The sequence below is a fragment of the Procambarus clarkii genome, chromosome 70 (genome assembly GCF_040958095.1).
Source record: "Procambarus clarkii isolate CNS0578487 chromosome 70, FALCON_Pclarkii_2.0, whole genome shotgun sequence".
NCBI classification, from domain to species: domain Eukaryota; kingdom Metazoa; phylum Arthropoda; class Malacostraca; order Decapoda; family Cambaridae; genus Procambarus; species Procambarus clarkii.
Genome location: NC_091219.1, coordinates 30,750,558 through 30,776,873, shown reverse-complemented (window position 1 = coordinate 30,776,873; position 26,316 = coordinate 30,750,558). Strand labels below are relative to the sequence as shown.

General features: G+C 48.1%; 1 protein-coding gene across 1 annotated transcript in view; it reads left to right on the top strand.

Annotated features, from left to right (window-relative positions):
* The window catches only part of Ser (protein serrate), a 213,059-nt gene that overhangs the window by 165,277 nt on the left and 21,466 nt on the right, over window positions 1-26,316 (top strand). Inside the window, exons 6-8 of the mRNA XM_045770427.2 lie at window positions 9,182-9,315; window positions 18,356-18,468; window positions 18,759-18,876. Of these exons, the coding sequence (XP_045626383.2) occupies window positions 9,182-9,315; window positions 18,356-18,468; window positions 18,759-18,876 (365 nt within the window). The remainder of the gene's footprint in view (window positions 1-9,181; window positions 9,316-18,355; window positions 18,469-18,758; window positions 18,877-26,316) is intronic.

The window sequence follows — 26,316 nt, the reverse complement described above, 5'->3', positions numbered from 1 at the left end:
TTTATCAGTAACGTCCTTCGTGGGAGAGGTGTGGCGGCGACCCTCAACTCTCTTATCGAAGCCTCTGCTTCCTCTTAATTATTGACAAGAGGTTCGGATACTGTGTATACGTCCACGGACATATACCGCTGTGTACGTGTATACGGACGCCGCTCGGTGTTCAGATGATTAAGTGCTGGAATGGTTGAATGGTCCGGCCGTCTCATTTTATCTGGAATGGATGATTTATGGAAATAAATTCTTCGTTGTATCTAGGTCAGTTGATCTCGCATACACATGAACAAGACAACCGATCGATCACCCAGCTAGCTAGCCAGCCAGCCAGCCAGCCAGCCAGCCAGCCAGTCAACCAGCCAGCCAGCCAGCCAGCCAGCCAAACAGCCAGCCAAGCAGCCAGCCAGCCAGCCAGCCAAGCAGCCAGCCAGTCCTCCAGCCAACCAGCCAGCCAGCCAGCCAGCCAGCCAGCCAGCCAGCCAACCAGCCAGCCAGCTAGCCAGCCAGTCCCCCAGCCAGCTAGCCAGCCAGCCCGCCAGCCAGCCAGCCAGCTCTATGACCACAGTGTATAGAGTCATACTCTCGCTACCTGTGACCATAACATGAAGGTGGTGGGAGGGACATGAGAGGCATACAGGAGGCGTCAGAAAGGGTCACATCTCAATGGAGACTGTATGAAAGGGACGGAAGGCATGATGAATCAGGGATCCAGCAGACATGGAGAGGCATCGGGAAATTATCCAGAAATGCAAGAGGCATCGAGGAAGATGCAGAGTAAATAAATAAATAAATAAATAAATGTTTATTTAGGTAAGGTACATACATACAAGAGATTTTATAAAGTTTGTTGGATTAATAGATAGAGCTAGTACATACAATGCCTAAAGCCGCTATTACGCACAGCGTTTCGGGCAGAGAAATGAGGTCGTGTAATGGGATATTATAAAGCTCCTCATGGTTCAGTTGGTAGTGCGTGCGTCTGGGAAAGCCAGGGATGCGTGTTCGAGCCCATTAAACGACCTCAATATTACATCACGTTCTTGTGGTTTTGTTGACGCTGGATGGAAGGAGAAGCAGGAGAGGTGAGGAGAGGTGAGGAGAGGTGAGGAGTGGAGATGGTGAAGATCATGAACAATAAACACCGTCCTCTTAGGGGAAAACTGCCAAATATACATATTGTTCTTTTAAGTTTATCTCCCACTTTGCTCCCGCAAGACAACGCAACTTGTGTTAGTTGGTAAATGTTAATCTTCTTGTGTGTGTGTTCACTTGAGACGGTCGAGTCCCAGCTGTACTCATCTAGTTGTGCTTGCGGGGGTTGAGCTTTGGCTCTTTGGTCCCGCCTCTCAACTGTTAACCAACTGGTGTACAGATCCCTGAGTGTGTCTGGGTTACGAGTGACAAGATGACTAACACAGTGGGGGGTTTCTTCCAATAAATTAGCCGTTCGGTACAAAAATACTCGGAGACGCGGTGAGTTTTATGGGAATCTTTTAATCCTGAAAATTTAATGTTAAGCTTTAGTATTCATGGACTTTGTTTCGGCCCCCCCCCCCCCTCGTCTCCTTGTTCTTCAGAACACACTGCCTGACCTCCGTCTCTGGTGTACTAAAAGAGGGAGACTAACAGTGTCTCACACCGCTCCTGTGCCAGGTAAGTCCACTACGGGCTCACCATAGCCCGTGCTACTTGGAACTTTTAGTTGCGAGTAGCTGAATCTATAACAACAAGAGCGCCTCACAGGAAGTTACTGGGCGCCCAACTCCCCGTCTAAGACTGTGGTAAGCTGTGCGGGCTGTTGAATGGAAGCACCGCGTTATGACATGCTAATTGTATGCTAGATTATCATGCATAATTCTGGTTAATTAGTTCTGGAGGTGATTAGCGTCTCGTGTGATGCAGTTAACATCGGCGAACTTATAAAGTCCACAGACATTTCTTCTTCTTGTGTTTCTAGGGAAGATTGTGGTGGTTGTGGTAATGGTGGTTGTGGTGGTGGTTGTGGTAATGGTGGTTGTGGTGGTGGTTGTGGTTATGGTTGTGGTGGTGGTTGTAGTACCATGATGTGAATGAGAGCTGTGTTGGGTCTGTATACCGGCCATGTTGGAGACGTCGTGTCCTGTGATCACCAGAGAAAGATGTGGGGGTTCGTGATGCACCAACTAGGACCCGTGTGGTCCCCCATACACCTGCCAGGTCCCGCGTGGCGAGACCATGAAGGTAGCGAAGGACGTGTCAGTAGGAGTGGTGACGTGCGGCGCGGACCTAAGAGCGTCGCTAACTGCTCCAACCATCGTCTAATACGACGAATGTCTGATTGTTACACCAGATGGCTTCTTGCAAGTGGGTTACCCCCTTGTAGTGGGCAGGTGGGAGTGGGTGACCGGGGTGGGGGGAGTGGGTGACCGGGGTGGTGGGAGTGGGTGTCCGGGGTGGGGGGAGTGGGTGTCCGGGGTGGGGGGAGTGGGTGACCGGGGTGGTGGGAGTGACAGGTACTCACCTAGTTGTGCTTGCGGGGATTGAGCTCTGGCTCTTTGGTCCCGCCTCTCAACTGTCAAGATGTGATATACACGGACTTCGCAAATGCGTTTGATAAATGTGGCCATGGAGTGATAGCACACAAAATGAAGTCAATGGGAATAACAGGTAAAGTATGGCGGTGTATATTAATTTATCTGTCGAACAGAACACAAAGAGTAACAGTCAATCAAATAAAATCGAGCCCAAGCGCATTTAAAAGCTCTGTACCACAGGGCACGGTCCCTGCACCGCTGCTTTTCCTTATTCTCATATCAGATATAGACAAAAATACGTCACAGCTTCGTATCATCTTTTGCACATGATACAAAAATCAGAGACATGAAAATTACCTCGGTTGAAGACATTGAAAAACTACAAGCGGTTATTAATAAAGTTTTCGACTGGGCAGCAGAAAATATCATGATGTTTAACAGTGATAAATTCCAGGTACTCAGGTACAGTAAAATTGAGGACGGTACACAAGATACAGGGTAAAAAACACAATAAAATCTGCCCATAATAGGAAAGCAGCATGTAAAGGATCTGGGCATAATGATGTCTGACGACCTGACGTTTATAGAGCATAACCAAGCAAATATTGCGGCAGCCAGAAAAATGATCGGATGGATTATAAGAACATTCAACTCCAGAGATCCCATCACAATGGTTGTACTATATAAATCACTTGTGTTGTCCCGTCTTGAGTACCACTCGATACTCACTTCCCCCTTCAGAGCAGGAGAGATTGCTGAAATAGAGGGAATACAGAGAACATATACGGCACACACTGACACGTTAAAACACCTAACCTATTGGGATCGTCTCAAAGCTCTCCAAGTGTACTTCCTAGAAAGGAGACGAGAGAGGTGTCAAATAATATACACATGGAAAATACTGGAGGGACAGGTCCCAAATCTACACAGTAAAATAACAACGTACTGGAGTGAACAATATGGAAGGAAATACAGAATAGAACCAGTGAAGAGCAGAGGTGCCATAGGCACAATCAGGGAACACTGTATAAACATCAGAGGTCCGCGGTTGTTCAACGTCCTCCCAGCGAGCATAAGAAATATTGCCGGAACAACCGTGGACATCTTCAAGAGAAAGTTGAATAATTTCTTCAAGAAGTGCTGGACCAACCGGGCTGTGGTGGAGATGTGGCTTGAGGAGTAGAACTCCCAGAACCCCATCCAGGTACAAACAAGGCCCCTATGATGAAGGGTAGATGTACAGGTTTCGTAAGTGGTTGCGTAAATGCTTGATGTCTGGTGGGCTTTAAAGGTAGTTTGGTTGAGGAGACGGGCGGGGAGGGATCCATCAGACGACCACGACAATGACGTCACACCTGTGATGGACGAGGTGATTCCTGCCTGATAACACCTCCAACCCTCTCCTGGGCCTCTGCACCTTCCACACAACACATATATGTGCGCACCTCCCACCCCACCTCCCCCTCCCTCTCTCCCTCTCGTGTCACACTCACGAGGACCACAGCGGGCCACCTCTGACCATGGCACACAGGCTGAGACCAGTTGTCCCGAAACCTGTTCATCTTCCCTCAATCATGGTAGCTTTGTTTACACTTATTAAACACTTGATGAGCTCGGAAGCGCTACAAGGTTGTTTATAACAATAACAACCTTGAATGGTGAAAATTCGAAGCTTATTAATACATTCAGATTAAGCCGCCATGCTTAAGGAAAGTTGTACAGATTTCGCAAGTTGCCGCGTAAATGCTTTGTGACTACTGGTCCAGGGGCCAGATTCACGAAAGCACTTACGCAAACCTGTAAGTACATCTTTTCTCAATCTTTGGCGGCTTTGTTTCCAATTATTAAACAGTTAATGAGCTCCGAAGCACCAGGAGGCTGTTTATAACAATAACAACAGTTGAATGGGAAGTTTTCATGCTTGTAAACTGTTTAATAAATGTAACCAAAGCCGTCAAAGATTGAGGAAAGATGTACACGTTCGTAAGTGCTTGCGTAAGTGCTTTCGTGAATCTAGCCCCAGATTTTCAGACTCAAGTGTATATGTAACACTGTGTGGAGGTCTTAATGAACAACAAAACCAAGCTATATGGAGGTAAGAACAGTCACTTCTCTGCTCATCAATGGCATGACAAGGTATCTCCCCATTTATACAGCTGTCATAGACACTATGAAGGGTTCCATAGTGTCAAGAGCTATATGATATATGATCATATATATATGTGATCATATATGAACTATGATACAACTCTCCAACTCGCAGGATGGTCAGTCATGCAGACAGGGCCAAGTGATCAGTAGTCTGCATGGCAAACTTTGCATGCATTATAAGAACATAAGAACAAAGGTAACTGCAGAAGGCCTATTGGCCCAGACGAGGCAGCTCCTATCTATGACCACCCAATCCCACTCATAAACATGTCCAACCCGCGCTTGAAACAATCGAGGGACTCCACCTCCACCACGTTACGCGGTAATTGGTTCCACAAATCAACAACCCTGTTATTGAACCAGTATTTACCCAAGTCTTTCCTAAATCTAAACTTATCCAATTTATACCCATTGTTTCGGTGGCCTTTATGAGGATATTCTAGATTATGAGGATATCCTCAAGAACACGAGAGGTAGATCAAGTGAATCCAAGCTCCAGGTACCTACCTCATGACGGCAGTCCTGATGGGTCAAAAGACTGGACACTCAGTAGTATATCATTTATTAACTCTAAGGGTTAGGGAAAGTATAGGCTTTACAGTGAACCTCTCTACTAAGGCAAGAACAAACCGGAAAACTTCAGGGCGTTGGCTGGTGTGCATCACGTATGTGAGACGAATCCTTGAATATGCAGCACCACATCTGAATCTTCACGTAATCAGATTGGTCCCGGAGCTGAGCGACATGATTTCCTAATAATCAAAATAAGGCGCCAATATCTTGAGGTTATCTTGAGATGATTTCGGGGCTTAGCGTCCCCGCGGCCCGGTCCTCGACCAAGTCTTTTTTTTTGTTACAAATCCCCAGGAAGCAGCCCGTAGCAGCTGTCTAACTCTCAGGTACCTATTTACCCCTAGGTGAACAGGCGAATCAGGATGACAGAAACTCTGCCCATTTGTTTCCACCTCCACCGGGGATCGAACCCGGAACCCCAGGACTACGAATACCGAGCGCTGTCCATTCAGCCACCAGGCCAAGCTCGTAATCGTTATTACAACCTCACGTCACTGGAGGATGACAGACTGCCAGTGACAATAAGGAGATGGATCACGGCCTAAAGGTGATCCCGGGAGCTAGAGCTCTACCCTCACACACACGCGAGTGCACTCACTGCATTGAGTGAGGAGTGGGGGGGGGGGGGTGCTGGAGAGGCGTGGTAGAGGTGTCCGAGGTGGCGGCCGGGGTGAGTAATGGCCTCCAGGTGATGTAGCTCCACTCACCTTCACCTGACGTCCCACAGCCCCACAACACCACCCACTCTGACGGATTAATATGACCCTCCACGACACACACGCCTCCACGACACACGCCCCCTGCAACCACCACGAAGGCGTGGAGGGGCGGCGCGAGTGGTTTGTGGGCGGTACATTGGGAGAGAGGTGACGTGGGTAGGCGTGACAGAGGGGTGACGTGGGTAGGCGTGACAGAGGGGTGACGTGGGTAGGCGTGACAGAGGGGTGACGTGGGTAGGCGTGACAGAGGGGTGACGTGGGTAGGCGTGACAGAGGGGTGACGTGGGTAGGCGTGACAGAGGGGTGACGTGGGTAGGCGTGACAGAGGGGTGACGTGGGTAGGCGTGACAGAGGGGTGACGTGGGTAGGCGTGACAGAGGGGTGACGTGGGTAGGCGTGACAGAGGGGTGACGTGGGTAGGCGTGACAGAGGGGTGACGTGGGTAGGCGTGACAGAGGGGTGACGTGGGTAGGCGTGGTACAAAATGGTAGTACAAAATGCGAACTATTTGGACAGAACAGTCCATTGTCGTATGTTCAATCAATAGCTGTTACATGTATTTTTGGAGGCTGGGTTGATAGTTTCTTGTAGGAGGCTGAAGGTCTTCAGTGTATTGGTTCTTGTAAATAGTGGAGTTCTTTGTTGGGGGGGGGGAGATGTGTGTGTTGGCTCTTCCACTTTCTTTATTGCATTGATTGATTTTGTCATTATTGGGATATGATGGATTGATGTCCCCGTCCCTACTAACCTCTGTTGCTTCAGGGATAGGTAGAGGGAGAGGACGGATAGGGTGCTTCCTGTCCTCTCCCCCTAGTACAGTAATCCCTGTCGATTCCTCTCCTCTCCCCTATGTCATGTTTTCCTGTTGCGTTGTGCCTTTTGTTCTAGCCTCTCTCGTTTCTGTCGACACTCTTTCTTCCATTTTATATAGCGTCATCCTTGCATTCCTGCCTTTACGTCTTCTTTCTTCCCTCTCTTTTCCCTTCATACGTCAGGCTGCGAGCAGCTGCGTCCAACAGCCTGGCTGATCAGTCCAGCAACCAGGAGGCCTGGTCGACGACCGGGCCGCGGGGACACTAAGCCCCGGAAGCACCTCAAGGTAACCTCAAGGTAACCTTCCCTCTCTACTTCCCTTCTTCGCTTTTTTCCCTCTTTTCACTTCCCCTTCTTGAATTCTCCATCGTGTCATAGATGGTTGTTCTCTTACACATCATCGTGTGTGTGTTTTACCTATCACCCCTCCTTCCCCTCCCCCCACCATCTTCCCCTCTCACCCCCATCTTCCCCCCTCCCTCCCCCCCCATCTTCCCCTCTCCCTCCCCTCCCCCCTCCCCCCAATCCCTGTACACAACTTGTTCGTTTATTAACCAGCAGCCCCACTTTCTCCAGTCCCCGTCACCTCCACCAATCACGACTCTGCGCAAGTACATACCCATTAATTCTCCACCAATCACGATGATGCAAGAATATATATAGCATTCAATATCACCATTGGCGTTGCGGTAATAAGCGTCACTCAGTCTCCACCAATCACTGTGCTCCGCAAAAAATATGAACATTAAAATTCCACCAATCATGACTGTGGAAGGTTATATACTGCATTAAATCCCCCACCAATCACGACTCCAGTAAGAGGAGTCGTATTAAATCTCCACTAACCGTGGAAATGAAAAGATTGGGTTGAATCTTTTCCAATCACGAGACTGGAGAATTAAGCGAGGGGAAAGGTGTGCAACTGATTGCTATCGGTTTTGAACTTAAAAAAATTGTTATTTCTCTACCAGTCACGAGGCCGGATAGACAGATCACCTAAAAGGCACCACCGTGTGTGTATATTTACACACACACACACACACGCACGCACACTGTGTGTGTGTGTGTGTGTTTTTGTGTGTGTTTTTGTGTGTGTGTGTGTGTGTGTGTGTGTGTGTGTGTGTGTGTGTGTGTGTGTGTGTGTGTGTGTGTGTGTGTGTGTGTGTGTGTGTGTGTGTGTGTGTGTGTGTGTGTGTGTGATAGAGATACGCGTTCACAGTGACTGACCAAACTACATAAATACACATTTTTCCGGTTTAACTTTGTGTTCCGTGCAGGTAAACACCATAATAAATTCCCCTGCCTCTCGCTGCTCACATGTGCCAGCAACACCAAGACAATAATATATATGAAAATGTGTTGATTTGCGTGCTGGTCAATCCACTGGGAGTCATGAGTGACATTGAAAATGTCATTCTCTGTCCTTGTCACTAGTTACTGCCACGTTCTCTCTCTCTCCTTGTCACTGATATCTTCCGTGTCATTGTCTATCTCCTCGAGGAACCCTCTTTAAGACTCCCTTTGGCACAGTGACTCCCAGCGGTCGTCTAGATCTTCCAGCAACCCCCCCTAAAGACTCCCTTTGGCACAGTGACTTCCAGGACCTCGATCTGGTTCTTCCGGAATCCTAATTAAAGATTCCCTTTGTCAGTATGACTGTGAGAGCCATGTGTACCCAGCGGGAATTGTGTGCACCATTGCCTCTACTTAATGTCCTTCCTAAGCAATTGCAAATAAAACATTATTATAAATTGTCATTAGTTTTGTATTGTGTTAATCTAAGGCTTATTTCTTGTAGATATATATGTGTAAAATGTTGTTCTTGTCTTGCAATGAGTTATGTAAATATTCACTAATATTTCAGTTTGCAATTGGTGTTATTGTTGCCATCATTCATCTGTATATAATGCTAATTGTTGCAATATTTTAACCACCATTTATGACACTTCCAAACATGCATCATTACAGCCATAATACAAGACATAAGAACAAAAATAACTGCAGAAGACCTATTGGCCCATACGAGGCAGCTCCTATCTATAACCGCCCAATCCCACTCATATACATGTCCAAGACCACAGTAGCAACACCTGGTACAGCAATGTGTTCATATAGACAACTTATCATACAGCAATACCCACCATGTTAGCTGGTGCCCCAGTACCCACACTGTCATCCATACAAGAGCGACACATCCCAGTGAGTGCAATCCATGACCACACAGAGGTCACGACCTCTCCGTAGGATGCAGTCGCACCTCCACAGATCTCCAGTATCAGCTCTTGATACTGGTAATGGCTCCAAAGGGCCACCACTTACGGGCTATTCATGCCCGTGCCACCTTTTGAGTTGCTTAATCTTAATCTTAATCAATCAATCATGACCGTACTAACCCCAACCACTCTCTCACTGCTACAGGTGCCGCCTGGGCTGGACGGGAGAGCAGTGTGACGAGTGCCGACCATACCCAGGATGTAAACACGGCCACTGTGATGGTTCTCCGTGGTCGTGCGTCTGTGAACTCAACTGGGGAGGGATCCTCTGTGACCAAGGTAAGTACTCGAGGCCTCCTGGGGAGAGAGGTTTCCCAATTGTTTCTCGCGGCGCTGGGGTTCTGTGCGACGCTGGGGTTCCGCGAGACGCTGGGGTTCCGCGCGACGCTGGAGTTCCGCGCGACTCTAGTTTGGGCAGAACTACTTCAAGTTTTATGCATCTCAGATCGTGAGAACGAGCTGAAGCTTAAAATTTTCTTGATTCCCGGAAGTTAAGATCCCAGAACTGTTTCTAAATATACCATAAATGTGTTAGATTTCACATTACACATTACTGTGCATCAACAAATGTGAGATGAGAATATATTTTCTGACGAATTTAGAAGTACATGACATCTTTCTGTTACCAACAAAGAGATGAACCGCTGAACGATTTCGAGTCTGGCGTCAGGCAGCGTCATCAACGGCCCAGAGTAATATGACGCCTAGGATCTTCGGCCGGGGGAGACGATGTACAGCGCCGGCATAGCCGAGATTTGGCGGGTCTTGGTTAGCTTCTGGTGAGCCCTCGGGGTATGGCGGGCGTCTAGCGGCTTGTGTCCCGCAGGTCACAGCAACACCTTGTTGCGTCTTTGCCTACCTGAGGTTGAGTTTAACAGGGACCTCCCCGAGATTCTAGTGATAGGTCGGGACTTGAACGTCAGTACACGCCTGATGCCTATGTCGTTTGGGGTCCCAGTTTGCCACAACGTAAAAATACAGAATGGGAACGTACGAACCCACCTTTTCAAATTCAAATAAGTTTATTGAGGTATAAATACACATAAAAGTATGAGGCAGCTCAAGCTATTCTCACCCTGTTCAGTACAACGTGTCCATATATATATATATATATATATATATATGGGTTCCTGCCCGGCGTCGGAGGAGTTCGAGGAAATCTACAGCCTCTAGGAAGCGAACTTTTTCTTGTGTCCTCTTAATGTTCATTTTTTGTATAAAATCAGATATGTAACTGTATAACCTTGCATAATAAAGTGTACATCATAATAAAAAAAAAAGGGGGTGGTAGGAGAAGTGAACACTCTTTCGTATTCAGAGTTAAATGTCAAGTTTTTCCCTGAGTGCTCTGTGTTCCCTTCTCTGAGGCTGTGGGTCCCTATAATTACACCAGTGGTGGTACCCCCCTATATATATATATATATATATATATATATATATATATATATATATATATATATATATATATATATATTTAAAAAATCTGTTATATATATATATATATATATATATATATATATATATATATATATATATATATATATATATATATATATATATATATATATATATAGACACGTCACAAACAATAAACATATAATCGAACATTCTGAGTGATACACATATACATTTCTTCCTTTACACGTGTAATATGTTACAAGACATACACAAATACTTTTATGACTCGGTACACAGACAATTTGCAATAGACATTCAGACAGTTCAACAAAAGGTTACAATCTTGGTGCAAAATTCTTATATATCTCTCACCAGAATATCATCAATCTTTCCGCTGGTTGCCGCAGTCATCCAATTGGTCGTCTTGTTAGGGTCGGGACCCTGGCCTGGCCTCCTTGGGTGAGCCAGGGCGCCCTCACCCCTAAATCAACACCGTAAATATTATATGATAGAGCTTCGTTATTTTTAATGTGGTTTTTGATTATGCCAAATTTTTCGTAGATTTTATATTATTTTTTTTGCAAGTGTTAAAGAAATTTCAGGATGCGCGGAAGGTTTAGCGTTTTAGTAACATGTCTTATCGTGTTATTCTGAAGTAGTAGTGAGATGTGATATTATTGTGCAGGCTTGCTTCTCACTGTTAGGAGAACTTGGTTTTAAAATATAAAGAAGTTAGCATATATAAGAAGTTAGAAAACTCCTACACTAAAAATAAAGAGGAAGGGAGGGAGGTAGAGAGAGAGAGAGAGAGAGAGAGAGAGAGAGAGAGAGAGAGAGAGAGAGAGAGAGAGAGAGAGAGAGAGAGAGAGAGAGAGAGAGAGAGAGAGAGAGAGATAGATAGATAGAGGACACCACAAGTCAACATCTGGCATTAACACTACCACACACACATCTATAATATTCTCACACCAAGCTGTACACTTACTGCGATATTGTGTGCTTCCTGCCACAGCTACCTTTAATATTTCAGCCACACCTCTTGTAAGTACGAAAATAATAATCACATCAATACTATCATAGATCCAACTCAAGATAACAACTGGCAACTCACGTATTTATTAATAATTAACGAGTTAACGATAAATTTCAGAGCCATTTACGCAACTACTTACGAAACCTCTACATCTTTCCATAATAATGGCGGCTTTGTTTACATTTAATAAAAAGTTTGCTAGCTAGGAAACTTCACAACCCAAAGTTATTGTTGTATATATATACAACCTCGTGGTGCTTCGAAACTCATGAACAGTTTAGTGTATGTAAACAAAGTTGCCATGATTGTTGGAAGATGTACAGGTTTCGTAAGTGGTTGTGGGAATACTTGGTGACTCCTGGCCGTGTTTACCAGATATAACTGATCTGGGCCTAGATTCACGAAGCATGTTACGCAAGTACTTACGAACGTGTACATCTTTCCTTAATCTTTGACGGCTTTGGTTACATTTATTAAACAGTTTACAAGCATGAAAACTTTCCAATCAACTGTTGTTATTGTTATAAACAGCCTCCTGGTGCTTCGGAGCTCATTAACTGTTTAATAATTGTAAATAAAGCTGCCAAAGATTGAGGAAAAATGTACAGGTTCGTAAGTGCTTGTGTAACTGCTTCGTGAATCTGGCCTCAGGTTACAATATAACTGATGTATATATTTGGCTTAATGCATAATTGTGATTTATCTTCATTGTATTGATGTAGTGTTTGTGTTGTAATTCCCGGTGTCGGAGACACGCAGCCTGTGCTCAGGCTTATCCAGCTCCCAGGCCATAACTACTGACCTTCCTCGTGGTGCATCCCACAACAGTTGCCTAACTCCCGGGTACCTATTTTACTGCTAGGTGAACAGAGGCACCAGGTGAAAGGAAACGTGCCAGTCGTTCCTGTCCTGCACAGGGCAATAACCGGGACGCTCGGTTGTAATCCGAGGAGGTAGACCACTGCGCTACAGTGTACTCTACTTCTGTTGTTACATAAACCTCTGTGTAAGTGATCCAACACTTTCTTGCACGCCGGCTAGTACATGTGTACTGTGTACTGGGGCGTGACCACTATGCCCCCGCCTCCGCACCTATTATGCCCATACCTCCACACCTACTGTGCTCTAGCCACCACGCCCCCGCCACCACGCCCACAGCAGCCTTCATGGGAGACCCGTCCAGGTATCTCCGCCGACGCAGGCACCCACTGCTGCGTCGGGTCGCTTGCGAAATTAGGCTACACCCTTACCCGCCATTTATTTCCCGCCAAGCCTGCGTTCCATTGTATTCTGATGAAGACTTGTGCTGCCATCTTTTTATCGCTCATCGTAATCGTGCGAGGATAACGGGGCGTAACCCAACGGTTCCCTGGAGGTATGGTTTCCGACCTTGTGGCAGGAGCGACCAGGGGCGGGAATGGTGCCGCGAGGCTGGGTGCGCGGCTGGTCTGTGTTCCCTGGCTGCTGGAAGGTCGTGAAGGTGTTCGACTGTCGGATTCGGTGCGATATTGTTTTAAGAGTTGATAGATGCGCATTATTTCTGATAGGCAGAGTCGTGAGTGCCGCAACGGACGTCTGATGGGCAAGAGAACGAATGTTATTCTCAATTACCGAAACAATGTTATCAGTGCCCGCCTGCAACACCGTTCCTCCAGCACAAAGCTAAGATAAACACGCATGCCGCCAGTCTCTGTCTGCCGCTCCGGCCCGTCTTCCATTGTCTCGCAAATAACAACAACAGCAACAGAAAAGTTGCCGTGTTTTCAATGTGTGAGGGTCGGAGCTCTCGCGTGTTCCGCAGCCTGGCGCGCTCCGCTGTGTTGCACAGTGTTGGTAGCAACATTGTCTCTTACACACACGTCACATCTCCGGCCTGACGACTTGTCGGGACGTCACACGTTGCCCGGCACACAACGTCACCACAATTTGTTACTGTACGTTGTTACAACCTTGCCGTCACGTCGTGTGCGCGTGTTGGATTAAGACTTTATTATTTATTGTGTATTGCTGTGTCGCGCCTGCGTGTGTGCGTGGCAAACCCCTCACAGTGTTCAAGAGAGAACTTGATAAACACCTCCAAAGGATACCCGATCAACCAGGCTGTGACTCATACGTCAGGCTGCGAGCAGCCGCGTCCAACAGCCTGGTTGATCAGTCCAGCAACTAGGAGGCCTGAACGACGACCGGACCGCGGGGACGCTAAGCCCCGGAAGCACCTCAAGGTAACCTCAGGTATCTTCGTTACCAAGGTGGACCTCGAGGAGGGACTTAGCTGCCCACTCACTCATCAGGCAGGGGCTGGAGTGGGTTCCTCCCGGTGTTCGGCGACCCTCAACCCAACCTCTCAACTAACAGGTTGGGTTATTTTACGTTGTCGCAAAACAACGATCTCCTCACACAGTGCCTGGGAGCCGCAGGAGGAGGTGCCGCAACACCAGACCTCCAGTCAACACCAAACAACACCTCACACAATACTAAACAATACCCTGGACTGCTTTAAGGTTTCCATAATGTATTGGGTCTTATTTCTCTGGCCATGTTGTTCTCACTCGTGCTGCATCAGCCTAACTTTAGTAATCGTATTAAACGGTTATATGTCCCTGGGGAGGAGGGGCATCCTCCTCCCCCTCAGGCGCCGTTGGTCATTTCCCCAGCACACAGGTCCTCCTCCCCCTTCAGGAGACCTCCCCTCCGAGCCCGACACCTGTTCGCTCCGGGGCGGGGGACGGTGCTCTGGGGGGGACGCCTCGGCTCCGGCTGTGCCTGAGCCCCTTGGGACGCGACAGCCGGGGTAGGGGACGCCGCCTCCCTCTTAAATATGAATTATATTAGCCTATATATCGAACAGGATGTCAGGCCTAGCCATTCTGTGCTACTCTCGGCGGTGGCGTCCCCCTCCCCTAGGGCAGGCATTGTTACCATGCTAGGTTCATTACTCTCTCTCTCTCTCTCTCTCTCTCTCTCTCTCTCTCTCTCTCTCTCTCTCTCTCTCTCTCTCTCTCTCTCTCTCTCTCTCTCTCTCTTTTTATATAAAAAAATAAGAATAGGCAGAATACCTTTCAACACTCACCTTCCACAGTGATACAAAATTGCAATTAAAACAATTAAATGATACCAATAACCATAATGATGATGATTACGAATGATGATAGTTGTAATTATAACAATTATATAAAAAACTGACAAATAATTATAATAATTGTTTAAGAAGTTCTGAAAATAATACAAGTCTCTCCTGACCACTACATTAATACGCCCCCTCCGAGAAACACGGGCGTAACATGAAGCGACCGCCAGTGTGTGTGTGTGTCCTTGTCCGAACCTGGAGGGCGGCTTGGGTATTGCCACAAGTGTTATTGTGGATTAAAAGACGAGGGAGGGGGGAGGGGGGGACACGTGGGGGGGGGGAATGTCCCCCATGGTGGGATGTCTCCCGGTAGGGGATAGACGGGGGGAGGGGGGACTTCCTGGGGCGAGTTCTGATTAGTCATAATCTGATTAATATTCGAAAAAAATTTTTTAACAATAGTTTCCGTAGTTTCAAGTCTAGACTGAACAACCTCCACCCCATCAAGGGGGTTAATGGAGGGTTCTCGCCCATAACCTCCACCCCATCAAGAAGGTTAGTGAGGGCCAAATCCATTATCGTGCCCACATTATGAAGTTATCTTGAGATGATTTCGGGGCTTAGCGTCCCCGCGGCCCGGTCCTCAACCAGACCTCCTTTTTGTTACACATCCCCCAGGAAGCGGCCCGTAGCAGCTGTCTAACTCCCAGGTACCTATTTACTGCTAGGTAACAGGAGGGGGGGAGGGGCTTCAGGGTGAAAGAAACTCTGCCCATTTGTTTCCTCCTCCACCGGGGATAGAACCCGAAACTTTAGGAATACGAATCCGAAGCGATGTCCACTCAGCTATCAGGCCCCTAGATCGAGGGAGACCTCTATCAACCAGCCTCTACCTCTCCATTGAATCACAACCATTAACATCCAACCTTTTTTTAATTTCCTTTCCCCCATTATATGGCGGTGACGTCTGTCTGTCCTCTTACCGCCTCGTTGTCCGCCACACGTGTCCCCTCTGCCCCATTCACCGTCTCTGGTGTAGGTTATCTTGAGATAATTTCGGGGCTTTAGTGTCCCCGCGGCCCGGTCCTCGACCAGGCCTTCACCCCCAGGAAGCAGCCCGTGACAGCTGACTAACACCCAGGTACCAATTATACTGCTAGGTAACAGGGGCATAGAGTGAAAGAAACTCTGCTCATTGTTTCTCGCCGGCGCCCGGGATCGAACCCGGGATCACAGGATCACAAGTCCAGTGTGCTGTCCGCTCGGCTGACCGGGTCTCCCGTCCTTATCTCCACTTTCTTGTTTTGAAGTTTTTATTATTGTCTATTTTAGCGTTTGGTCCATCAGGCCGGCGAGTCTCAGGTGAGCCTCTTAGACAGTGCCTCTGTCACTGACGTCTGTCCTCCACCTGGTGTTGCAGGCGTCCACCCGCCCGTCCTTCACACCCCGTCCAGTGACGTCCACCCCTAGCCGCGCCCCCCCCCCCCCCCGCCCCCCCTCGCCATATTAATGGGATCACTTCCGCCATGAGCGCTCGGTGTCTGTGTCGTGGTGAACCTTGCATATGGTGGCCAATTTGACCCAAACGACCGGCCGCATCCCCCATCGAGTCCTCTTAACGATCGTTTGTAAGTGGCTGTCCGTCTTTGATGTGGGATTTGGAGTCCCGCCGCCGGAGGATTCACCGAAAGCTGAGGGATTTAAGTCGGGTCGAACTCCAGGAGCTAGTGCGGCCGATGTGTTCCTGGTCAATATTTATTACTGTTGATATGTTGAAGGGGGGTGTGGGGGGGGGGCTAGGGGGTATTGTGGGGGGGGGGCTAGGGGGTATTGTGGCACTAGTGGGGGGGGGGGCTAGAGGGTATTGTGGGGGGGACTAGGGGGTATTGTGAGGGGGAGGGCTAGGGGGGCACTGTGGCATTAGGACAAAGATTGGGAGATGAGGACGAAGAGGAAGATTAGGTTAGATAGCTAATCAGCAAATAATATCTTATATCTTTGTATTCCATTCCTGGAGAGATTGTGTAGACAGGCGGGAGCAAGATTGCTCAGTTTTATAGGATTGGAGGCAGAGTAATAAGTCTGCCTCCAAAGCCACTGCTACTTAGACGTGTCGGTAAAGCGAGTGCCTTCTTGCAGGGTCGGCGTTCGATCCCTAATGGTCCAAGTGGTGCCTTCAATCCCTGCACAATATCCCAGCTCTTATCCTGTGCATATATCACTTCCATGCCCCATATAATCATACTGGCTTTCTACTCATAACAACCTAACTGTCCTCCACATCTTGCCGGAATGACTTCGTTTAGAGTGCGTGTGTAGCTGTGTGAGGACGGAGTCCATCCACGTCTTGAGGGAGGGCGTGAGGAGGGACCTGGACCTCATATATTCCTCACCGAAGTAACTTCGAGCACCCAGAAACAAACTCATGAAATTCAAATTAATCGGCCCGTTCCGATCACACAGGAGATAATCTGATTGAGTGAAAAGTTTGTGTCGAGCCGAGTAATGAAATGATTTAGTCGAGGGAAGGCGAGGGGGAGTAGAGGGGAAGAGGAGAGGGGAAACACGAGTGTGAGGGGAGAGGGGGAGAGAGAGAGAGAGAGAGAGAGAGAGAGAGAGAGAGAGAGAGAGAGAGAGAGAGAGAGAGAGAGAGAGAGAGAGAGAGAGAGAGAGGGGGGGGGGGAGGGGGGCAGGGGATTTAGGGGGGATAAGGGGTGCAGAAATGGTGAGTAGGGGTGGATCTAAAAAGGAGGGGGGGGGGTGATGCGGAGGTGGAGGCACAAAAATATATATGATGAAGGGAGGAAATAAGAGAGGTGGCGGGAGATGAGTAGAGAAGGGAGGTAGGTTAAGGTAATCAGAAGAAAGCACTAAGCCATCACGGCTGTGCAGCACCTGGAAGGGATCTGGAATAGGACGGAGGAATGGTAGAGAGAAAGTTACAGATAATTCCTGTATTTTACATTTGTATAATCAAAGATTATGATCAATATAATGAGCATCAACACACTCATGTGCGTCCGTCAAGCTCACACTGTATTCTACACCTGCTCATTTAGCCCTTAGAAATTGGTCTATTATGAATTTTAATAAATAGGTATCTACTTTATTTAGCTTAACTACATTTATATTAGATACAGCCAAGCTGGAACCATCCGTTTACGATAGTTTTTGATTGAGTTGACGACGTCTTGAGGAGTTGGTTGACAGAAAAGGTTGACGTCCACTGCTCTAGTTGTGGGTAAAGTGGAGGAGTTGGGGAACACTGGCTCGCGCCTCCTCCCTCACACCTTGCCATACACTTACAAAGTGCTAACTTGCAAGTGCACTTTGTCTAGTGTCCTCCATGGAGAGCGCTAGAGACGATTTGTTATATGGAGGCGTCCTGTGATGTGCTTGTCCCTCGACAAAATGAAATTACGTTAAAATTATATAGTGGAGGCCTTGTAGATCTTAGTACGGCCAGTGACCTGTCTCAGGTGTTGACGGCTCTTGACGGGACGGGACGGGACGGGACGGGACGGGACGGGACGGGACGGGACGGGACGGGCCAGGACGGGACGGGACGGGACGGGACGGGACGGGACGGGACGGGCCAGGACGGGACGGGACGGGACGGGACGGGCCGGAAGTTCTTGCAGTACAGTACATTGTACTATATAATATATTCTAGTCTTTTGGTACTATACCACAACCATATGAACCAGGTACCACCGCATAATGGTACACACACCACAGTCTAATAGAACAAAACTGAATCCTTACGGTACGGTACCTTTGACAAAATAAAACTAATATTGATGTCTATTGTACCCCTACAGACCTTAACTACTGCGGACGGTATCCCTGCGTGAATGGTGGTACCTGTGAGAATACAGCACCGGACCAGTACCGTTGTACCTGCCCTGAGGGTTTCTCTGGGGAAAATTGTGAGGTGAGGCATTTAAATATCATTTAATTTGTCTTTTGATGATAAGACGTTCGTTCCCCTGAGGTCTTAACCCCCATGTACGTGCCCCTATGTCCTTTACTCATGTACGTGTTCCTTAGCCTATGTACATTTCTCCATATATGTGTACCAGTGCTATATAACCCATGTACGTGTTTTTGCTCTATAACCCATGTACGTGTTCCTATGCTCTATAACCCATGCACGTGTTCCTATGCCCTATAACCCATGTACGTGTCTTGCTGCCACTCACGTGACTTATTGGTCGTCTGCAGGTGGTGGAGGACCCGTGTGCGCCAGGGCCGTGTCAACACGGAGGCACGTGCATGGAGGTCAACGGAGGCTTCCAGTGTACGTGTCCACCTGGCTGGTCCGGCCATACATGCAAAGAAGGTAAGGACATTAAACTCACCTATCTCAAGATAATCAATCAAGATAATCAATCATCTCAAGATAACCTAGTTGTGCTTGCGGGGGTTGAGCTCTGGCTCTTTGGTCCCGCCTCTCGACTGTCAATCAACAGGTGTACAGGTTCCTGAGCCTACTGGGCTCCATCATATCTACACGAAACTGTGTATGGAGTCAGCGTCCACCACATCACTACCTAATGCATTCCACCTGTTAACTACTCTGACACTTAAACTACTGACACTATGTGTGGGCGCGTGCGTGCGTGCATACTCGGATGTGCTTGCAGGGTCCAGCCAGGCTCCTGGGCCCCGCCTTCCGAACGTTCTTAGATTAATACACTGACTTATTTCTCACGCTTTTATTATATTTACATTTAAACAATTGAATCGAATTAGCTTCAACGGTATGTAGGTTATCTTGAGATGATATCGGGGCTTTAGTGTCCCCGCGGCCCGGTCCTCGACCAGGCTGTACGTCTAACCCGTTCCACTATTGACAACTCTAACACTGAAATAGTTTTTCCTGACGTTTCTGTGACTCGTGTGTGTGTGTGTGTGTGTGTGTGTGTGTGTGTGTGTGTGTGTGTCTAGTTTCCACATATGACCCGTCATTCTGCTGTTCCTAGCTTAGAGCAAGAGCAAGCTCTCAGCCTGCTAACAGAAGTCAGAAGTCGTCTGCTCCTGTACGCACTGAAGTAGAAAAAAAGGGGGAAGGGGTGGAATGGAGGGGAAAGGGAAGCGCAAGTAAGGGAGGAAACGTGAAGGGTGTAAGTATTCAATTGTTAGGGGGGGAGGGGGTGTGAAGATGGAAATGAATCAAGCTAAGGGAAGGGGGGGGGAGGCGGCAAGGAGGGGGAGGTGTCTCAGGTGTGAATGACTACCCCAGGGGGGGGGAGGGAGGAGGACAGGAGAGAACTGGTCAGTAACGGGCGGCGTGACAACACAAGCACTAACACCCCCCAGACAGACCAAACCACTCACCGACAGTCACATCGCCTCTGGCATCAATTACTTTTAAATTTGAAGAGAGACTGTGTAACCGCCGCCAGCCCTGACATTAGTAACCAAAGCAGGATATGCAGACCCATAATCTATTACTGTAGCGTGGTATAAGTTAGAGGCAGTCGGCAAACACGGCGTGTTGTTTATGGAGGCCCCCCCCCTCCCCCGGGGAAATAGGTTTAAGCACTCCCGTGTCTGTTTACATCGCGCCGAGCGGCTAACGTCATGGCAAACATGCCGCACTTGGTGTGATGGTGGCAGGTGTGTTGGTGGCAGGTGTGGTGCTGGGAGGGGCGGGTGTGGTGCTGGGAGGGGCGGGTGTGGGGCTGGGAGGGGCGGGTGTGGTGCTGGGAAGGGGAGGGAGGTGTTGCCAGGGGTACTCACCTAGTTGTGCTTGCGGGGGTTGAGCTTCGGCTCTTTGGTTCCGCCTCTCAACTGTCAATCAACTGGTGTACAGATTCCTGAGCCTACTGGGCTCTATCATATTTACATTTGAAACTGTGTATGAAGTCAGCCTCTATCTGTTAACTACTCTGACACCCCAAAAAGTTCTTACTAACGTCCCTGTGGCTCATTTGGGTACTAAGTTTCCACCTGTGTCCCCTTGTTCGTGTCCCACCCGTACTGACTGATTGATGAAGATTAAGCCACCCAAGAGGTGGCACGGGCATGAATAACCCGTAAGTGGTAGATTTTTTGGAGTGAATGTGATTGGCACCCGTGCTATATAGTGTATCTTTATCTACCCTATCAATTACTCTTGAGAATCTTATAGGTAGTGATCATGTCTCCCCCTAACTCTTCTGTCTTCCAGTGTCACGAGGTTTAGTTCCATTAATCTTTCCTCGTAGATCATACCTCGTAGATATTCCTCCGCAGGGAGGAATATTAGGGTACCAAGGATAGTCAGGGAGGAATATTAGGGTACCAAGGATAGTCAGGCAGGAATATTAGGGTACCAAGGATAGTCAGGGAGGAATATTAGGGTACCAAGGATAGTCAGGCAGGAATATTAGGGTACCAAGGATAGTCAGGCAGGAATATTAGGGTACCAAGGATAGTCAGGGAGGAATATTAGGGTACCAAGGATAGTCAGGGAGGAATATTAGGGTACCAAGGATAGTCAGGGAGGAATATTAGGGTACCAAGGATAGGTAGGGAGGAATATTAGGGTACCAAGGATAGTCAGGGAGGAATATTAGGGTACCAAGGATAGGCAGGGAGGAATATTAGGGTACCAAGGATAGGCAGGGAGGAATATTAGGGTACCAAGGATAGGCAGGGAGGAATATTAGGGTACCAAGGATAGTCAGGGAGGAATATTAGGGTACCAAGGATAGTCAGGGAGGAATATTAGGGTACCAAGGATAGTCAGGGAGGAATATTAGGGTACCAAGGATAGTCAGGGAGGAATATTAGGGTACCAAGGATAGTCAGGCAGGAATATTAGGGTACCAAGGATAGTCAGGGAGGAATATTAGGGTACCAAGGATAGTCAGGCAGGAATATTAGGGTACCAAGGATAGTCAGGGAGGAATATTAGGGTACCAAGGATAGTCAGGGAGGAATATTAGGGTACCAAGGATAGTCAGGGAGGAATATTAGGGTACCAAGGATAGTCAGGCAGGAATATTAGGGTACCAAGGATAGTCAGGGAGGAATATTAGGGTACCAAGGATAGTCAGGGAGGAATATTAGGGTACCAAGGATAGTCAGGGAGGAATATTAGGGTACCAAGGATAGGTAGGGAGGAATATTAGGGTACCAAGGATAGTCAGGGAGGAATATTAGGGTACCAAGGATAGGCAGGGAGGAATATTAGGGTACCAAGGATAGGCAGGGAGGAATATTAGGGTACCAAGGATAGGCAGGTAGGAATATTAGGGTACCAAGGATAGGCAGGGAGGAATATTAGGGTACCAAGGATAGTCAGGGAGACGTGTCCCACATTTAAGGCCAAAAGCACGAGCCTCCAACAACACAGCGCCCCAGCTGTGGACAGGTGTGATTAACGAGCTGTCAGTCACCGTGATGAAGACCTTCGTGACGGCGGGCGGTGAGTGACGGTGAGACGACCCACACGCCCGAGAAGGTCACCTCATAACACTGCTCTTTACTCTTCCTTGTAGAGAAATTTAACATTTTTTGGGCTTGACGTCACTTGTCTGAACCCGCAGTGGTATTAATATTTCGCCCTAATGTACGGTTGTAATAGAGCGGATATCTCGCTGAATTTGTATTTTCATCATTTGAATTCCTCCAGAGAGTTATAGTTCACGTAAGTTCACTGTGTGGACGTGGAAGCCTACATGTAGGCTTCCTCTAAATATACTGGACACTGTATAGTTCCTTCATCATACGTATCACAGTATAATATACTCAAAACCATATATATAGCACGTAAAGCTTTAATCTGCCAAATGATACGCTTAAACATACCAAAATATCGCATACCTCCATTAAACGATATTTTATCGTATGGATCTTTGTCTAGGTACGTGTAGTTGGGTGTATAATTCCAAAGTCTTACGTCAGCGACCTCAGAAACCCAGACACACTTCAAGATGTTACTCGACCAAAGATCAGTCACTCCAACCATCTACTACCTACGGGCTATTCATGCCCGTGCCGCCGCCTCTTGTGGTGGCTTAATCTTCAACAACAACAATGTCAGCTGTCTGTATTTCCTCGATAATGTGTTGAAACACGAAAAGTTCGGAATTTTCGCTTCTGAATAATATACACACATTCGCAAGCATATACACGTACACAGATTTTCTTCTGCAGGAGTATACAGGTCCTGAGATCATGGTTTCAATTCTTTTTACCATGTCGTAGCTCAGTTCATTAAGGCAGCGTCTGGGATGCTCTCGGACGTAAGTTCGAATCCTCGTCACGGCCCTTGTGGATTCCTTCAAGTCCTGAGCGCTGCGTTCCTCCGGCAGTTCATGATAGACCCTCAAGGGAGCGCTTCACAAGGTGCTCATCATTGGTACAGACCAGCTGAGTACCTCAGCCAGGCGTGTCTGCACTATCATCATCATCACCATCATCACCACCATCATCAGCCCCGGGAGGCGCCGGGTGAGGGGCTGTGTCAGGGTAACTCCAGTTTACACTTCGGAGTAATTATGAAGAGGCCAAAGCCTGAAAGATTATATCAAAATATAGTATTATAAATTGTGATATATAAAGCGTTATATATCTGTGGGAGTTTAGTAGATTTCATTAACTGTCCCCAGTAACTGACTCCTTGACTTGGTTACTGGGATCAGGTCCCCGCGGCCCGGTCTCTGACCAGGCAGGCAACATGTACAATAGCACAGGGTATCTCCTCAGTGCCTTCAAGCTCCTGTAAGATTGGCTGGACTTCAGATTGTATTCCTGTTAAGCACATCTTGGGACAATGTGTGATGCGTCATCTGAGGTCGCTACATCCGGGTTCGATCCCACCTCCTCCAAAGACTTTCTTAACTGCAGTATCACGAATAAATGCGATCGATAATTAAATTGAATATAACTAAGTTATTACGTAATATCCCGACTGTGGGCAGTAATGTTTGTCTCGTACCTGCAACACTTTTTAATGTTTGATTTGTAATGTAAATATTGACACATGTTGGTTGCCTATCCTTAAGATATTTAAGACTATCCTAACTGTCCAACCCGGCAATGGCATCGGGTGGTGGGGCAGGGCTGAGGAGGAAGCAAGGTGCCCGGATCGGCGTGCTCGATGTGGCCTTGGAGCTGCCCCTGGGTAGTGCCCATGCCCGTCCCTACACCCTTCCCTGCCCCAGGGTAGTGCCCATGCCCGTCCCTACACCCTTCCCTGCCCCAGGGTAGTGCCCATGCCCCTCCCTACACCCTTCCCTGCCCCTGGGTAGTGCCCATGCCCGTCCCTACACCCTTCCCTGCCCAGGGTAGTGCCCATGCCCGTCCCTACACCCTTCCCTGCTCAGGGTAGAGCCCATGCCCCTCCCTACACCCTTCCCTGCCCAGGGTAGTGCCCATGCCCCTCCCTACACCCTTCCCTGCCCTGGGTAGTGCCCATGCCCCTCCCTACACCCTTCCCATCCCCGGCAACAGTCCCAATGTCACTTAACTATTGCCCGTCTCAAACTACTACTAATACTTTTAATACCTTTACTACTACTACTACTACTACTACTATGGTCCATACTGGCAAGGTTTTGCACATGAGGCAGAATTGGAACACTCAGCATGGGCTTGCAGGGGTCAATATATCCCTTGCAAATGCTCAATATCTGTGATCTAGCCCAACCCTTTCTCACCACTACCTTGGACTCCTATTGTTCTAAATATTCGCCAATGACCTTCACGAGGTAAGATCTTGCATGGCAATGTTTGCAAATGATACGGAACTGATGAGATGGGTTTACCTTGAGGTGGTTCCGAGGATCAATGTCTATGGCCCGGTCTCTGTCCAGGCTGTGGGGCGTTGCTGTTTACATTCTCAACAATGGCAGGAAATAATTGCACTATACTACAGGAGGCCCTAAATAAGATGTATACTCAAATTTAGATAATTAGTTACTTGAGTTCAATATCAACCTGTGTAAGGTAAGCAAATTTGGGAGTAGGAATGAGGGGCCACAAGAACGAGTTTTCTCTGTTTCTCATCGTTTAATTTTTCTTCCTCTTACCACCAACAGTAACCACCATTACCACCACCAACAGTAACTACCATTACCACCACCAACAGTAACCACCATTACCACCACCAACAGTAACCACCATTACCACCACATACAGTAACCACCATTACCACCACCAACAGTAACCACCATTACCACCACCAACAATAACCACCATTACCACCACCAACAGTAACCACCATTACCACCACCAACAGTAACCACCATTACCACCACCAACAGTAACCACCATTACCACCACCAGGAGTAACTACCACCAACAGTAACCACCACCAACAGTAACTACCACCAACAGTAACTACCACCAACAGTAACCACCACCAACAGTAACTACCACCAACAGTAACCACCACCAACAGTAACCACCACCAACAGTAACTACCACCAACAGTAACTACCACCAACAGTAACTACCACCAACAGTAACCACCACCAACAGTAACTACCACCAACAGTAACTACCACCAACAGTAACTACCACCAACAGTAACCACCAACAGTATCCACCACCAACAGTAACCACCACCAACAGTAACTACCACCAACAGTAACTACCACCAACAGTAACTACCACCAACAGTAACCACCACCAACAGTAACCACCATTACCACCACCAACAGTAACCACCACCAACAGTAACTACCACCAACAGTAACCACCACCAACAGTAACCACCATCAACAGTAACCACCACCAACAGTAACTACCACCAACAGTAACCACCATTACCACCACCAACAGTAACCACCACCAACAGTAACCACCACCAACAGTAACCACAGCCCCAATCATAACCACCAACAATGCTCCTGTATTATTCAGTGATATCATCAACTATTCATTAGGTCATGTGTGGCTAAGGCAGTCACGGGGGCGGGGTAATGACCCAGGGGGAGGGGGGTGATGAACCAGGGGTGGGGGGGGTTATTGACCCATGGAGGGGGGTTGATCACCCTGTGGGAGGGATGTTCACCCAGGGGGGGGGTTAGGGTATGGCCCCAAGGGGGGGGACAACCTATCCCCTTCGGCTGTTTGATAAGCTGTTCACTTGAGACAGTTAAGCAAGTCCCAGCTGTGTCTGGGTACAAGTGACAGGATGAACAACCCAGCGGGTTTTCTTCCTATTGGGGAGTGTTGTACATGCTACTATGGCGGTGTCCACTCACATGATGAGTGACGCTGCCCAATACTGTCACTATGGCGGTGTCCACTCACATGATGAGTGACGCTGCCCAATACTGTCACTATGACGGTATGTTCACTCACAGGACGAGTGACGCTGCCCAGGAAATTAAAAAAATTACCTATAGCATTGTCGGGAGACTTCTCAGTCCCTTAATATCCCTGAGGAGACTGCCCTGAGCCCCTACTACCCCAGGGTCCCGGTGGATGGACAGGGGTCGAGCATGTGGCCGGGAGCCCTTCCGTTATACATCATGTCAACACGACGAATGACCCAATCCATTCACCACGATTATCAGGATTATGTACTCGAGTTTAAATGGGATTTTTCCTCCATCAGTGTCACAGTGTGGTGGGTGTGTGGGGTGGGGAGGGACTTGGGGAGAGGAGCATGGGAGGGGAGATACTGTGTCAGGGAGAGGTTTAGGTCAGGGAGGGATTTGGGGCAGGGTGGGGTTTGTAGGAAGATGGGAGTGTTGAGCCCTGTCTTCAACGGCCCTGTCTTCAACGGCCCTGTCTTCAACGGCCCTGTCTTCAACGGGGCCGTTGAAGACCTAAACAT